The sequence below is a fragment of the Cherax quadricarinatus genome, chromosome 59, assembly GCF_038502225.1.
Source record: "Cherax quadricarinatus isolate ZL_2023a chromosome 59, ASM3850222v1, whole genome shotgun sequence".
Lineage (NCBI taxonomy): Eukaryota > Metazoa > Arthropoda > Malacostraca > Decapoda > Parastacidae > Cherax > Cherax quadricarinatus.
The window spans coordinates 25,246,801-25,262,476 of record NC_091350.1 but is presented as its reverse complement, the minus strand read 5'-3'; the positions used below and the strand labels follow the sequence as shown (position 1 = coordinate 25,262,476).

The 15,676-nt window shown below is 40.2% G+C and overlaps 1 protein-coding gene across 1 annotated transcript in view; it reads right to left on the bottom strand.

The window, feature by feature from the left end:
- Positions 1 to 15,676, bottom strand: part of LOC128698845 (cell surface glycoprotein MUC18-like) — a 220,364-nt gene that overhangs the window by 128,301 nt on the left and 76,387 nt on the right. The window contains exon 3 of the mRNA XM_070097825.1: positions 11,950 to 12,082. Coding sequence (XP_069953926.1) covers positions 11,950 to 12,082 — 133 coding nt within the window. The remainder of the gene's footprint in view (positions 1 to 11,949; positions 12,083 to 15,676) is intronic.

The following is a 15,676-nucleotide window of genomic DNA, read 5'->3' as shown; positions in this document are numbered from 1 at the left end:
CACATACATGGGAGATGGGTAGAGCCGAGACTAATAGAACGAGAGGAGGTAGTGTTATTGTAGAAGTAGTGGTAGAGGTAGTAGTAGAGGTGGTAGTAGTAGAGGTAGTAGTAGAGGTAGTAGTAGAGGTAGTAGTAGAGGTAGTAGTAGAGGTAGTAGTAGAGGTAGTAGTAGAGGTAGTAGTAGAGGTAATAGTAGAGGTAATAGTAGAGGTAATAGTAGAGGTAGTAGTAGTGGTAGTAGTAGTGGTAGTAGTAGTGGTAGTAGTAGTGGTAGTAGTAGTACGTAGATAAATATTTCATAGAAACGATTGCCTCACCTCGCCTGTCTGCAGTATATAAACGAATGGAAAAATAAACACACAAGTAGTTCAATGTGATCCTTTATTGACAACGTTTCGCCCACACAGTGAGCTTCATCAAATCACAAACAATAAAAGATCACATTATACTGCTTATGTGTTTATTTTTTCCAGTGGTTCGGTATTTTGTATCATTTACTTCCTTCCAGTACATAAGCGCCTTCGCTCATGGACTGATGAAGCCAATGTTTGGCTAAACATTTCCACAGAAAAGATACTCAAGTATGCGCAGTAGTAGTACATAGGAAGTGCAGCAGTGGCAGAGGTGGCAAGAAGGGAGTAGTGGTATTGACAAGAGTCAGAGAGTGTTAGTGTTCAACTCTATATATCCTTAGTTAAGCCTCATTTAGACTATGCTGCACAGTTCTGGTCACCGTATTACAGAATGGATATAAATGCTCTGGAAAACGTACAGAGAAGGATGACAAAGATGATCCCATGTATCAGAAATCTTCCATATGAGGATAGACTGAGGGCCTTGAATCTGCACTCTCTCGAAAGGCGTAGAATTAGTGGGGATATGATCGAGGTGTATAAATGGAAAACAGGAATAAATAAAGGGGATGTAAATAGCGTGCTGAAAATTTCCAGCCATGACAGGACTCGCAGCAATGGTTTTAAGTTGGAAAAATTCCGATTCAGGAAGGATATAGGAAAGCACTGGTTTGGTAATAGAGTTGTGGATGAGTGGAACAAACTCCCGAGTAGTGTTATTGAGGCTAAAATGTTGTGTAATTTTAAAAATAGGTTAGATAAATACATGAGTGGGTGTGGGTGGGTGTGAGTTGACCTGACTAGCTTGTGCTGCTGGGTCTGGTGCAGTGCTCCATCCTTGAGTGGAGATGACCAGGCTGGGTGGGTCATTGGGATAATCCGGGTGTGGGTCATTGGTCTAATCCGGGGGGGAAACATGGACCTGCTCCGCTTGGGTCAGTAGGCCTGTTGCAGTGTTCCTTCTTTCTTATGTTCTTATGTTAGCGAAGCAAAAGTTGTAATAATAGTAGTAGTAATAGTATTGGTAATAGAGGAGGTAGCCTAAGATGAGGAAAAAGGACCACTGCAGGAGAACTAACGGCCCACGACGGAAGGATTAAAACCCACGTGTGGGGAAAAAACTTGTAGGACAGAACCCACTTAGCCAGAAAAAAAAAAGGAAAGGCAAAGAAAATATAGGAAAGGAGAAGAGGTAAGGTGAGGAAGAGATGAACTATTGAAGAACTACACTGACAGTGATACTAGAGGAAAGATGCATATTTCTATCCATTAAGCTAAAAATAGTATGACTTCCTTGTATCCATTTACTACATGTGATATTCTAAATATCTAATTCCATGATCTAAAGTTCAATAAAATGAACATTAATTTGTGTCTCATGCTACGCACGGTTTTGCTCTGTTATACTTATTTTGATACACCTGTGGATACACATACAAGCCGCCTGTATAACAATAAGTACACAGAAAGGAGTGAGTACGTCCCTAGTTCACTCTGATATATCATCCGGTGGTTCAAACTCTAATAATGATTTATAGGAAAACGATACGAGAGCGAGACCTCCAGCTTTGTGTGGAAGCCCTGACCATGATGGTACCTTTCTTCACCTTAGTAAGATGGATCCCAGTTCACTTGCTTGATGTGGTTTCACTAAGAGCACCATTGTAACACTGATGAAGGATTTATGAAATGCAACTTGATCCACGTCTATGTGTAGAATATTGAATCACTGAAAAATAGTGATGGCGATGTAGGGTAACAGAAAACCAAGCAGCTCTGCATCTCGGAGATTATTTGAGAATTTTCCTGACAACACACAGGATATGGACAAACACAGCACCTACAGTTGATATTTTTAAATTAGGTGACATAAGTTATGCCAGACGTGGTAAAAACACAGGTGACCTCGTAGTCTTTGACAGAGATATTGCTGATCCAGCGATGGCAGAGATATTGCTGATCCAGCGATGGCAGAGATATTGCTGAAGAATAAGACACGGAGATGATTAATATGACTAAACCTGTAAAGTAAAATGACAAATGCGACTAATGCGACATTTTATTGTGGCAACGTTTCGCTCTCCAGGAGGTTTATCAAGCCGTTACTTGATAAAGCACCTGTAAAGCTAAAAGTTGCCACAATAAAATGTCACATTAGTCGCATTTGTGTCATTTTACTTTACACATTGTCGGTAATTCTATCAATATTAATTACTAAACCTGACAAGGACACCTACCAAACGGAACAATATCAGTATTTACAGAGAGAAGTGAATAGAGACAACAGATATAACAGACGAATGACTGCTCACTCTTCTGACTTTTCATTGCCTCTCCAAATGCGCAATGATGGTATTCATTATTTTTTTAAGCATAAAAATCAAGCTTAGCCAGCATCACCGTCAAGGATGGGAAGTCTCAAAACAAGAATAATGATATTTAGCACTATTCGGTAGAGTTTACGCAAGCTAAAGTAAATTACTGTAGTCCTGTAGCTCAGGGAGCTATTCTTCATGGTGCTGTCGTTAACAAGCTGTGACCTGGGACCTCAAAAAACGTTCCAGGATTAACTCAATCTTTTTCCCTGTTATAAAATCACAGCTTCAGCTTGTAACAAGATTAGATATCTGGGATGTATACATTTCCGGAAGCGTAAAAGGTGAAACTCTAAAAAAAAAAAAAAAAAAAGTAATTTGCAAACATGCAGAACTCTTATGCTCGGGTTGTAAAAACTGGAAGGAATTTTTCTAGATTGTTGTTTTCCGTCCCGGTGGATATAGTTGCAGGGTCTGACACCGACTAGTCTTCACTAAATAAATATATTGGTCTTTACGCCAATCGTCAAGATGTCAAGGAAATGGCTACATACTCCAATGAGTAGGCAAACACTCGCCTCTTACTCTGGTTACATAGCATTAACAGTATAGTATTAATACGAGTTGCTGACACCTATGGTGTAGTCCTGGCCATGTCATCACGGTGCCTAAATATTAATGTGAGGGCTATTGCTCTGGGTCCTGATATTTTCAATGCCCTAGCAATATTCAACTCAATAGGATTATAAGTAACACCTGAAATGCTTATAGAGATATCCTTCCTAAATTCTTTACCTTAGACGACACGCCAAACCCAGAGTCAATAGAGGAATGGCAAGGAAAGGCGAGCCTCCTACCCAAGCTGCAATCAGGGTGGAAAAGGAGGGTGGAGAGCATCTGGGAGGACCACCTTACAGGAAGCTACTCAAGACTATAGGGAAGTAGTAAGATGTACCTTCAAGAAGGATTGCACAGTACAGTCAAAGTGTCAGAAATCTTAACTGCAGCGATCTACTTGCGCTTTGTATCAAGGAAAAATAATAATCCTATATTAACTCTCTTTGTAATATTTCATGTTTAATTGGCCTATTAATGATATACATGTGTTAAACTTAAATATTTTTTTATTACTGGATATGTTTCTGATTACCTAATTTTTAAAAGGTATTCAATCATAGATTTTTTATACATTTTTGAAAAAAGTTACAATTAGCAAAAATGAGATAAGCAATATTTTTGAATATAATAGTATTTTATTTAAATTTTGTAATATACTGAAATTTGATACGCCTCATCGATGACAAGATACACGGGAAGATGATTCTGTGCCACAATTTTGTCCAGTATGGTGGCAGAGATCAGAAAGAATGTTATATACAAAATAGCCTGACAGCCAAAAATATTAATTCAACTATACCCCGAAACTTCCAAATTTCTTATTTTTATCACTAAAGGCAAACTTTATTTACGTATTTACGTATGACACAGATATGGTGCATAACTTTCACATGTGAAATTGAATAAGTAGGTGGTGCACCTGCGATGTCTCTCACAGGTCTCGGGAACCTCATTAAATATACATAAAATATAACAGAAGTGTGTCTTGAGCAGTGTGGTAGTAGCAGACAATGTCCTCACCAACAGCAAGTGATTAAACACCTGACGAATCCAAATTTTATTGACCACCAATTGAGAAACAATACCTGGAGTTTACCTGAAGCGAATTTCAGGGGTCAACGCCCCGCGGCCCGGTCTGAGACCAGGCCTCGTTGTGGATCAGGTCTGATCAACCTGGGTGTTACTGCTGGCCGCACGTAAACCGACATACAAACCACAGCTCGGCTCATAAGTTACTGACTAGGTGCCTGTCCAGTACCTTCCTGAAGACGGCCAGGAGTCTATTGGTAACCGTTTTATGTATGCTGGGAGAGAGTTGAATGATCTTGGGCCCCTGACACTTATTGTGTTGTCTTAGTGTACTCCTGGCCCCCCAGCTACTCACTGGGGTGAATGTTCCATCTCTTGCCGAGTCTTTTGCTTTCGTAGGGAGTAATTTTTATGAGCAAGTTTGGTACTAATTTCTCTAGGATTTTCCTGCAATCAAGGGACTTCAACCGTTCTCAGTAATTTAGGTGTATTATCGTACTTAAATGTGCCGTGAAAGTTCTCTGTGCATTTTCCAGGTCAACAATTTCGCCTGCCTTAAGGGGGCAGTTAGTGTACAACAGTATTCCAGCCTAGTGAGAACGAGTGATCATGGGCTTGGCGTCCCTAGTTTCGAAGGTTCTCTCTCATTTTCCATCCTATTATTTTTCGTGAGATCCTCTGACATCGCTCCTAGGTCCTTCACATTAGTTTTTCTCTCTATTGTGTGGTTAGAATTTGTTTTATACTCTGATAAAATTTTAATTTCCTCAAGTTTTCCATATCTGAATTTTCTCTACATTGAACTTCATATTGTTTTCTGCGGCCAATTTAAAAATTTGGTTGACGTTGGCTTGAAGTCTCACAGTGTCGTCGATGGAGGATACTGACAGTTTGGGTGTCATCCGCAAAGGAAGACACGGAGCTATGGATTACATCTCTGTGTCAGATATGAGGATGACGAACATGATTGGAGCGAATACTGTTCCTTGTGGAGCAGAGCTTTTCACTATAGCCGCCTCAGATTTTACTCTGTTATGTATTACTTTTTGTGTTCTATTTCTTAGGGAGTTATGGATCCATCTACCAACTTTTCCTGTTATTCTTTTGTCACACATTTTGTGCGCTATTGCATCATGGTCGCACTTGTCGAAGGCTTTCGCAAAGTCTGTGTATACTACATCTACATTTTGTTCATCCTCTAAAGCAGTGGTTCCCAAACTGGGGGTAAATTACCCCCTGGGGGTAATTTAACCATTTTTGGGGGGTAATGGAGGGGTGACAGAAAAAAAATTATGAATTCTGAAAATCAAGAAAACAATGCGGTACCCGGTATGAGGATTATTGTTAACTTTGTCTTAGTATATAAAGTTGTAAAGTAAACCTATTATAAGTAAGTAATAAAGTTAAACCAAATAACAATAAACATCAAAAACTAATATACAGTATTAGAAAAGAAGAAATATATAGCTAAGTGTGTGGAAACCCAAAAGTATTTTGACAAGTATGCTTCAGGACAAAAGTCACTCAGTAGCCCAGATCGACCTGTCCAGTACGCGTCACTCACTTCCTGAGGCTGCCTCTATTTCACACTGTCAGTTTATCTGTGAGCATCAGCCGAGGTAGACATAAGCTGGTATGTATGTGTACTGCCCTGTGCAGTATATAGTTAGTATTTACCCACTGTTACTGTGAATTTGTAGCTATTATTAATTTTATATATAATGTATGTGTGGTTCTTACGTTTTCAATGGTTTTGCTAGGATTAGCAGAGTATGCGAGGTTGTATACGTTCACGTTTAGCCATATATATCAATAATAACAACATTTTGTGAAAGGGGTAACATGCTTTATGTGGCATGTTAAATTGGGTAACAAGGTGAAAAAGTTTGGGAACCACTGCTCTAAAGCATCCAGGACCTTGTCATAGTGGTCCAGTAGCTGGGACAGACAGGAGCGACCTGCTCTAAACCTGTATTGCCCTGGGTTGTGTAACTGAAGGGTATCTAGGTGGTTGGCGATATTGCTTCTTAGAGCCCTTTCCAAGACTTATGACATGGGATGTTAGCGCTACTGGTCTGTAGTTCTTTTCAATTGCTCTATTGCCACTTTTGTAGAGTGGGGCTATGTCTGTTGTTTTTAGTGACTGTGGGATAACTCCTGTGTCCATGCTCCCTCTCCATAGAATGCTGAAGGGACGCGACAAGGGTTTCTTGCAGTTGTTGATGAACATGGAGTTCCAATAATCTGGGCCTGGCGCAGAGTGCACAGTCGTGTCATTAATTGCCTTTTCGAAATCTTGTGGTGTTAGGATAATATCAAAGATTTTTGAAGCGACCAAATTTTGAGTCACAGTCATAAAAAAATAATTTAGGTTATCTGATTAACGGCTCACTAAACACAGTCATATTAGGACTTCAGCATCTCTCTCATTTCTTTGCTGTAATCTGTGTAGGTCACATCTCGTCTAAGCAGGGGCGCAATATTGTATGTTTTCCACGTAGATTTGGCATAAGAGAAGAATATATTTTGGGTTTCTTTCAATTTCACTGATGGCTTAAAGTTCTTCCTGAGATTGTTGTCTAGTGTAACATTTATTAAGCTAAAGTTCGATATTTGCTATTTCTCTGACCAGTGATTCCCTTCGTGTTTAGATATACTGGCCTCTCTCAGCAGCTCTGTGATTCTTCGCCTTCGCCTGTATAGGAAGCGTCTCTTTCTAGTTTGCATCTTCTCTTTCTATTTCTTAATGAAAACTGCCTTGAGTAGACCTCAAGTGCCACAGAGTCAATTTTTTTATAGGCAATGGTTCGGATCCGTGCTAATTAGGATATCTTCCCAACATATTTCATTTGGGACATGGTTCACTTGTTCCCAGTTTATGTTTTTGCTACTGAAGTTGAATTTTGCGAAGGCACCCTTATAACTGATCACATTTCGCTGGTCAGGAGCCCTGCACATACATGTCTGTACCTCTATTATGTTGTGATCTGAGTGTATTGTCTTTGATAGGGTTATACTACATATCAGATCGTCGTTCTTAGTGAAGATGAGGTCCACTGTATCTTCTAGTCATGTAGGCTATTATTTAATAGAGATTTAATAGATCGTGTGTGTGTGTGTGTAAATTTTCATCTGAGCTGCCTCCTGGTGTGATTTCTGCTAAAGCATTATTTGCTACACTCCTCCATTTTAGGTGTCTCAAGTTGAAATACCCCAGTAGGAAGATGATTGGAGCAGGAGTTGGGAGATTTTCCAGATAGTCGTCAATTTTCAGAAGTTGTTCTTGTAACTGCTAGTAAGTTGAATCCAGAGGCTTGTATACAAACCCAATGACAAGGTTTTGGTTTCGATCTTTACTGCCAAAAACTTCAACTACATCATTTGAGGCGTTTAGTAGTTCTGAGCAAATGAGAGAGACTGACATATAAGCCACCCCCTTTCCCCTTGTTGCCTATTTAGTTGTCACATCTGTATAGATATCCTGGGATCCATATTTTGTCAAAATGATCCTTTATGTGGGTCTCCGTAAGCAGTCCCTTGATGTAAGGTATTTTGTTGTTTGTTGATGGCTTCAGACCCTATATGTTTGCAAATACATATGTCGTTATATTGATGGAATTTAGGGGGGCTTTGTTTTCTGGCATTAGTATCTGGTGTTCTGGAGTGGAGACCAATGACTGCCCCTCCACTCCAAAAGCATTTTCAGTTGGTGTAGTATTTGTCATTTCTTGCCAGTCTTTTATCCTTCTTGGCTCTAAAACTTCTCCAGAGAGGTTTTGGTTTCCCTCTTTTGTTTCCCATGGTCTGGTGTACCTGACAGTATATGTAGCATTTGTCTTTCATGGACTGACGAGCAACACATTTCTGGGTGAAATAAGTTACAAGAAGAAGAGTTGCACCCTCCTGTTGTCATGTGGGTGCGGCATTTTTGGGATGGTCAAAAGTGCATGTTCCGCCTGTTTTTCCAGGTATACAATGCCTGCAGATACCCAATGCATAGTATTTGTATAAACTGGATTTATGTTTGCCAGGATTTTTATGGCTGCTTTCCTTACTGGCGCAATTTTTTTTTGTTTTCCCACTGCCTACAGCCCCAGTATGGACATCAGTGCTTAGACGAGTTTTTACTGAAAACTGTGTCAACACTATTTCCCGAGACATCATCATCTTTTGTTCCATCTGCAGTATTGTACCTCTGGAATTTGTATAATGTTGTCTTCACCTGTTTCATCACCAGGGTCACGATCTCCATTTGGTGCACTGTCCCCTATGACAACACCATCCCCATGTAGTGTACTATCCTGAAGGACAACACCATCCCCATGTAGTGTACTATCCTGAAGGACAACACCATCCCCATGTAGTGTACTATCCTGAAGGACAACACCATCCCCATGTAGTGTACTATCCTGAAGGACAACACCATCCCCATGTAGTGTACTATCCTGAAGGACAACACCATCCCCATGTAGTGTACTATCCTGAAGGACAACACCATCCCCATGTAGTGTACTATCCTGAAGGACAACACCATCCCCATGTAGTGTACTATCCTGAAGGACAACACCATCCCCATGTAGTGTACTATCCTGAATGACGACACCATCCCCATCTAGTGCACTATCCTGAAGGCCAACACCATCGCTATCTAATGTACTATCCTGAAGGACAACACCATCCCCATCTAGTTTATTGCCCTCCAAAACAGCCTCATCCGACCCATCCATTTTATTTTTCTAACTGTTATACAAGGCTGTCATGCTTTCTAAGAAATTTTGTTGGTGTTCTTGTCTTTTAGTATAGATGTAATTTTCTCCCATAGGTGTATCTCGCTTGGGAAGACTCATTTTCCTGATTTTATATTAATAGTGGTTGCTGGTTTCAAGTTCCTACATGACCCATGTGACTATTTACCACAGAGACTGCATGCCACAGAAGCATGCAATCTGTATCGTCTTTCTGCAGACGATGCAGATTTTCATGATGGTCATTTACAACTCCTGGCACACTTGGCAACTCTCCTAGCTAGCTAGTTGAAAGACCCACTTAAAGTATTTAGTTTTCAGTGTTTGAATAGTTCTTTTGGGTAGGATGGCTAGGATAACCGTACTATAAGGTAAAAAAAAACTTTTATATGTTGGTATATATACTGTAGCTTTATATATACGGATTTTATTTATTATAGTTTCAGTCCCATAAAACAATCTTTCCTCCTGGTACACTTGAACAGTATTCCTGGGTAGGCTGGCTAATAAGCCTACTATAAAAGTGTTTTTTTATATGTTGGTAAACATACATAAATAGTGCCATCGATACCATGCCTAACCCTTCTAGGGTAGGGTAGGTGCCCGAGTCCGAGCCTTTAGCTCATAAGACTGTCATTTCCATTAGCCCCCTTGGGGCGGGGATGGCAGACCAGAGAGGCCTAGCTTGTGGCTAGGCCTGGGGACAGTTGGTTCCAAAGATGAGGAGGTACTTGTGCCTCCTCCCATGGGAGACTTAGGTCTCAGACACTCCCTAAAGAGGGAGCCAAGGCCGGGCCACCACTTGGAAAAGGCCCGGGCCGGGAGAATACCGGCGAATCTTTAATAATAATACATAAATAGTTCTCCTGTTGGCTAGGGTAGAGGTCCACTATAGAAGTATTTTGTTATATATGTTGGAATATATAATGTAGCTTGATATATAGTTTCTGTAATTATTTATAGATTCATTATCCAATAATAATCTTACCTCCTGGTACACTGAAAAAGTCCTCCTAGGCTGGCTAGGTAATAGTCTACTATAGAAGTATTTTGGTTTAAATGCCGGTTATTAATTTAATCAAATAAAGCGTTAAACCATCAAGGGTCATGCAGCGATGCAGGACAGTAAATAGTGCCGGGGCTATAAACAGCTAGTTGGAGAAGGGATCAGAGGTGAGGGGAGTAAAGGCCTGAAGGGACGCTAAAGGCTATGTGTCAAAGCTCGTATAGTAAAGCAGTTGCTGACAAAAAGTCAAAAGTTGATCGTAAGTCAAAGGCAGGATCGCCTGCAAAAAGGGAAGATAAGGTAAGAGTGACAGGACGGCGGCGGCAGTGGATGTAAACCCTGCGAGTTCGCTTGGAAACCAGACAATCCACTAGAAAGTGACGAACCGAACTAGGGACCCAACAAGCCTCACAGAGGAATCGCCCCATGAGATACCCATGGGTAAGGCGAGATCTCTGGACATTAGGATCACAGAACACAAAAATGACTGCAGGAATAATGACCGCTAAAACATGTGTGTTCAACATAGGGACGATGTTGGATACCTCATGAAATTCATTGAGGCTAAAATACTTATTAAAGAAGATGATTTAAGACGGAGAAAGTGCATAGGAGTTGCTCTAATTATTGTCAGTAACACTATCCATCAAAAGTCTGGTAGATACAGCATCTCAAAATTGCTAATTAACAGGATATTACCCATTCTGGAGACTGCCGTAACATGATGTTGACAGGTCTTTCTCTAACCCAACCCATCTCTATCACATTAGTTCCACTAATTCTACCACTACTACCACTACCAATACTACTACTACTACCACCACCACCACCACCACCTCTACCCACACGACACTTCACCTGACTCCTGCCACTATATATACTCATTTTCTTAGTTTTCTCTGTATTAGGACTGAGGAAGTCACTCGTATTTTGTATTCTGAACGACATCAGATTTTACTGGATGAAGTTTCTTTTGAGATGTCTGAAACTTTTTTTTGGGGTGGTCTAAGCTGTGTAGATACAATTTGTTTTATGTACATTAATTGTAGAATGCATCAAGTAGCCTTTTTTACGTTTATAGTCTAATGGTTTATCCCCAAATAAGTTTTTTTTTTTACCCAATTTCCTTATTTAGATTTACTAAAATTTAAAATGCTAAATATGAGTAGAATTTATTACTGTGAAACAACTAGACTACGCTTCCTCTGGCCAGAAATAAGCCACATTATTGGAATTTAGAGAGAAATCTTGGCTAGGTTATGGGTATATAATGAAATTTGCTTGTGTGCATTACATCCTGGTGCCCTTAAAATTTAAATTATTCCTTGAACGCTGGAATATCTTGCTTGGAGAAAAGTGTGGATTGATTTTAGCAAGTCAGTCCAAATTTGCATTTGGAGAAACATTTTCATGTGATAATTTTCGAGTGGTGCATCTGATTGGCTTTAATACTTGAATGCTGATAACTTAATGATATTAATGAATGGCTTTAAGCTTAATATGCTGGTGTATTTTAGAATATTCAGTCACCTTGAATTAAGAAGAGTATGCCTGTTCAGTTTAACTTCGAAGTTGGTGTTTCTTCTTGGAAGGTCGAAATTTATTTTGGGCTGAATATGTCCTAATTTGCCATTTTTATTGAATCAATTGGGATATTAGTTTTGATGTGAAAACTTGAGTATTTCTTTTCTGAATCGCGTCAAATTTTGAATCTTTGTATTTAACCACATTAGAAACTTATGCCTTACTATGGATAATTTCTACTGCGTGCATGGAGGTGTAGAGGATTGGGGTCATGCAATACGGAGGATTCCACTCTCGAATCACGCAGACCGACATACAAGTTTACCTATTGACGAATGGATGCTCTTAGTTGCTCACCTGAAGATTGGTGTAGGCACATGGTCACGGTACCATAGTACCAGCTGGACAGAGTCATCACTTTGAGAAATTGAGATGTTGCAGGGAAGTATGGATACCGACCCCGACACCGCCACTGCTGGCGTCATCGGACCTGTCAGGGGAGAGACCAGCTTGTTAGTTGCGTCCAACCTAGCCATGCAGGTATGCATCTAGGAATATCTATGGGATTTTCTTTATAATACATATGCATAAACTAACTACTGGTAGCTTAAAAGAGGTGAAAATTCTGTACGCGAGGCATACACAAAAATTCCGTCTAATCCAAAAAATAATCAAAAACAAATTGAAGAACATATTGGAAATAGAGGGTTACGTTCCATGCCTCCCCCTTCTAAAATTATATGCAATTTTTTTTATGTATCAAAATGGTAAACAAATAAAAATTGTAATGTAAGTGGTTGTCGAGATGTATTACTTTAATATATTTCTGAAGACTACAGATGTTATATAACAATATTTCTTACATTAGATTATGATTACTGGTGCATGTCAATGATTCTGAACAAAGTGTAGAGGGATGCTGAGGACTTACTGGGTTGAGGTGGATAGCTGGGGCTCTGGCTCTAAAACTGATGGCTTTACTGGACAAGTGAAAAATTCTATATTTCGTCTGTTATTTCTTTTACCCTGCAGTACTTTATACAGCTGATGGCGAGTATCATCAGCTGCTCTAGACCCTGTTTCGGAATACAGCTTCTAGATTTGTCTGGGTCCTTTTCGGTGAAAAAAAAACCTGCTAGTTTTACAGCAACATGGATGTGGTATGCAAATTATTATTATAATCAAGGGGGAAGCGCTAAACCCGGAGGATTATACAGCGCCTGGGGGGGGGATGTGGAAGGCATTCAGGCTTAATTCGGAGAACTGGAGCACAGATCCAATTCCCTAAATCAAGAGCCCCTCACCAACATCAAGGAACCTTCCTTGAGGGGTTATGGTATGCAAAGAGTGTTATAATTTATTCGTCGTATGTTACACTCTCATATAGGCTGCCTACCAACCAGCGAACTGGGTGCTAAGGGTTTAGCGATCGATAGGGTACTCGTCGTTAAATCAGTACCTTGGTTCATTGACCGCCAAAGCTGAAGTAACGTGGTTCACTTGCGGTAAGCATTGGCAGACTTGCCTACCTGCTGGTTGAGCACGGTGCACTCTAGCTTCTGTTTTGCAATATATCACTGTTACTTATACTTCTACCTGTACATAGTGTACATATCTGTATATAGTGGGTGAAGGCAAAGTATACATTATAGTCTACTGGCGAGTTTGCTTGCTCCATTACGTCCAGGTCTCACAGGTCATTTAATACCTGTGTTCGTAATAATGGGATTCCTCACCTAACTGTTGCAATGTTAACTGTTTTTCTTCAGGTTTTCCTCTTCTTCCTCTGTTATCTGCCAACATTTCTTCTGAACGTCTGTCTTCAACATCATCTTCTAAGAGCTCATTCAAATCATCTTCCTGCATATCTTCAATGCCATCACCTGGTAATCTCCTTGCCAGCTCAACTATTTCCTGCACCCGACTCTCAAGCGAGGAAAAAAAAACTTTATGGAAGTATTCATCACACTAGGCCACAACTTTCCCCAAGCCTACATTTAATATTGATTGGGGCAGCTCATTCCGTACACTTCTAACATAGCTGATACAGACTGCAATCTTAAATTTATAGCAGGTCGGAGTCTGTCCCTTGATGCTACAAGTTTTCGTATCACTTTTCGCGTGGAGTTACGCTTGATTTTCCTAATAACTCATGAACCAGTGGTTGTATAAAAGATGTTGCACTTGGAGGTAAAAATACAACTTTTACATGTGGGTACACGTCAGACGAGCTTTTGGATGAATACGGGAATTATCAAGAGTGAAGAGAACCTTGAACGCAAGGTTTTTGCTGTGCTGGTAAAACATGACTTCAGGAATATATTTAAACCAGTCAATAAATAATTCCTCTCTCATCCATGCTAAATGGTTTGACCACCAAATTACTGGTAAGGTGGTTTTTATACACCTTTGAAAGCACGAGGAGTCTTGGAGCTGTAATTAACCATTGGCTTACTCCTAAATGGGCTTCAGAAAACAATATTTAGTTAAATGAGGACAAATTTCAATCACTCCACCATGGAAAACAAGAAGAAATAAAAACTGGCTCTGAGAATAAAACAAATTCCAATCACATAGTAGAGTGAAAAATTAATATTAAGGACCTGGGTGCGATGCAAAAGGAATCTCACAGGAAAGATCACAACAATGTCTCTACCACATGTGGTAGAAATATCATAGGATGGATAATGAGAACCTTCAAAACTAGGGATGTCAAGTTAGTGATGATTCTCTTTAAACCGCTTGTTCTCTCTAGCCTGGAGTACTGCTGTACACTAACGACCCTTTTCAAGGCAGTCGAAATTGCAGAACTGAGATTAAAACAGAAAACTTTCACTACATGTATATGTACAGTGTAGCATCTTAATTACTGGGAACGGTTGGAGTCCTTTGACCATTACTTCTTAGAATGCAGGCGAGAAAGATACATCATAATATACACTTGGAAAATCCAAGAGGGACTAATCCCAAATCTGCACACAGAAATGACTCCCTACGATAGCAAATTAAAAAAAAAACTCGGCTGGCGGTGCAAACTTCCCCCAATGACCAGCACAGTCGCCATGAGTAAAGCTGTTTAACTGCCTTCCAGTATACATAAGGACAATCACCAATAGATCCCTGGCTATCTTCAAGAGGGAACTGTACAGGAATCTAAAGTCAGTACATGACCAGCTGGACTATCGTTCATACGTCGGTTTGTGTGCAGCCGGCAGTGACAGCATGACTGATCAGGTCCCGATCCACAGCTAGGCCTGGTCACGGACCAGACCACGAGGGCACTGACTCCCGGAACACCCTCCAGGTATTAGATGACAAAGCATCTGATTCATTATTTAGCGATGAAGAATGAATTGACAGTCTCTTCAAATAATTCAAAGAATAAAACTGAAGCTAAAATCGTAATAAAAATTCCGCCCCTCAAAGAGTGCGTCAAAATAATGTGATTTAGTAAAATGTATATATTTTCAAACCATACCACGGGTGGGGCTAGAACCCGCGATCAGAGTCTAAAAACTCCAGACCGTCGCGTTAGCCACTGGACCAGCTAACCACAATAAGATTCGTCCAACTAGGTATATTTCTACACCGGTCTGGAGTTTTGAGACTCTCTGATCGCGGGTTCTATCCCCGCCCGTGGTATGGTTTGTTTGCAATCGTATCATTACGATTTCGTAAGTCATGTTAACGACTATGGGGGGACTTGAGCTAGAGTTCGTCACGGCCACGCTAGCTGGAGATTCGTCTGTGAAAACTTGCATTTGTGGTCACAGTGGTGCCTGTGCTAACCTTCCTATGGTGTAGAAATATACCTAGTTGGATGAATCTTATTGTGGCTAGCTGGTCTAGTGGCTAACGCGACGTTCTGGAGTTTTGAGACTCTTTGATCGCGGGTTCTATCCCCACCCGTAGTATGGTTTGTTTGCAATCGTGTCATTACGATTTCGTGAGTCAAGTTATATATTTTAATTTAAATTTTTACTGTCACTTCTGAATAAGATGACAATTTACACTCCTTCGTATAATATATTTATAAATAAACTGTTCATCGGTATTCAGAGGAGTATTTGTGTTATGGTTTTAT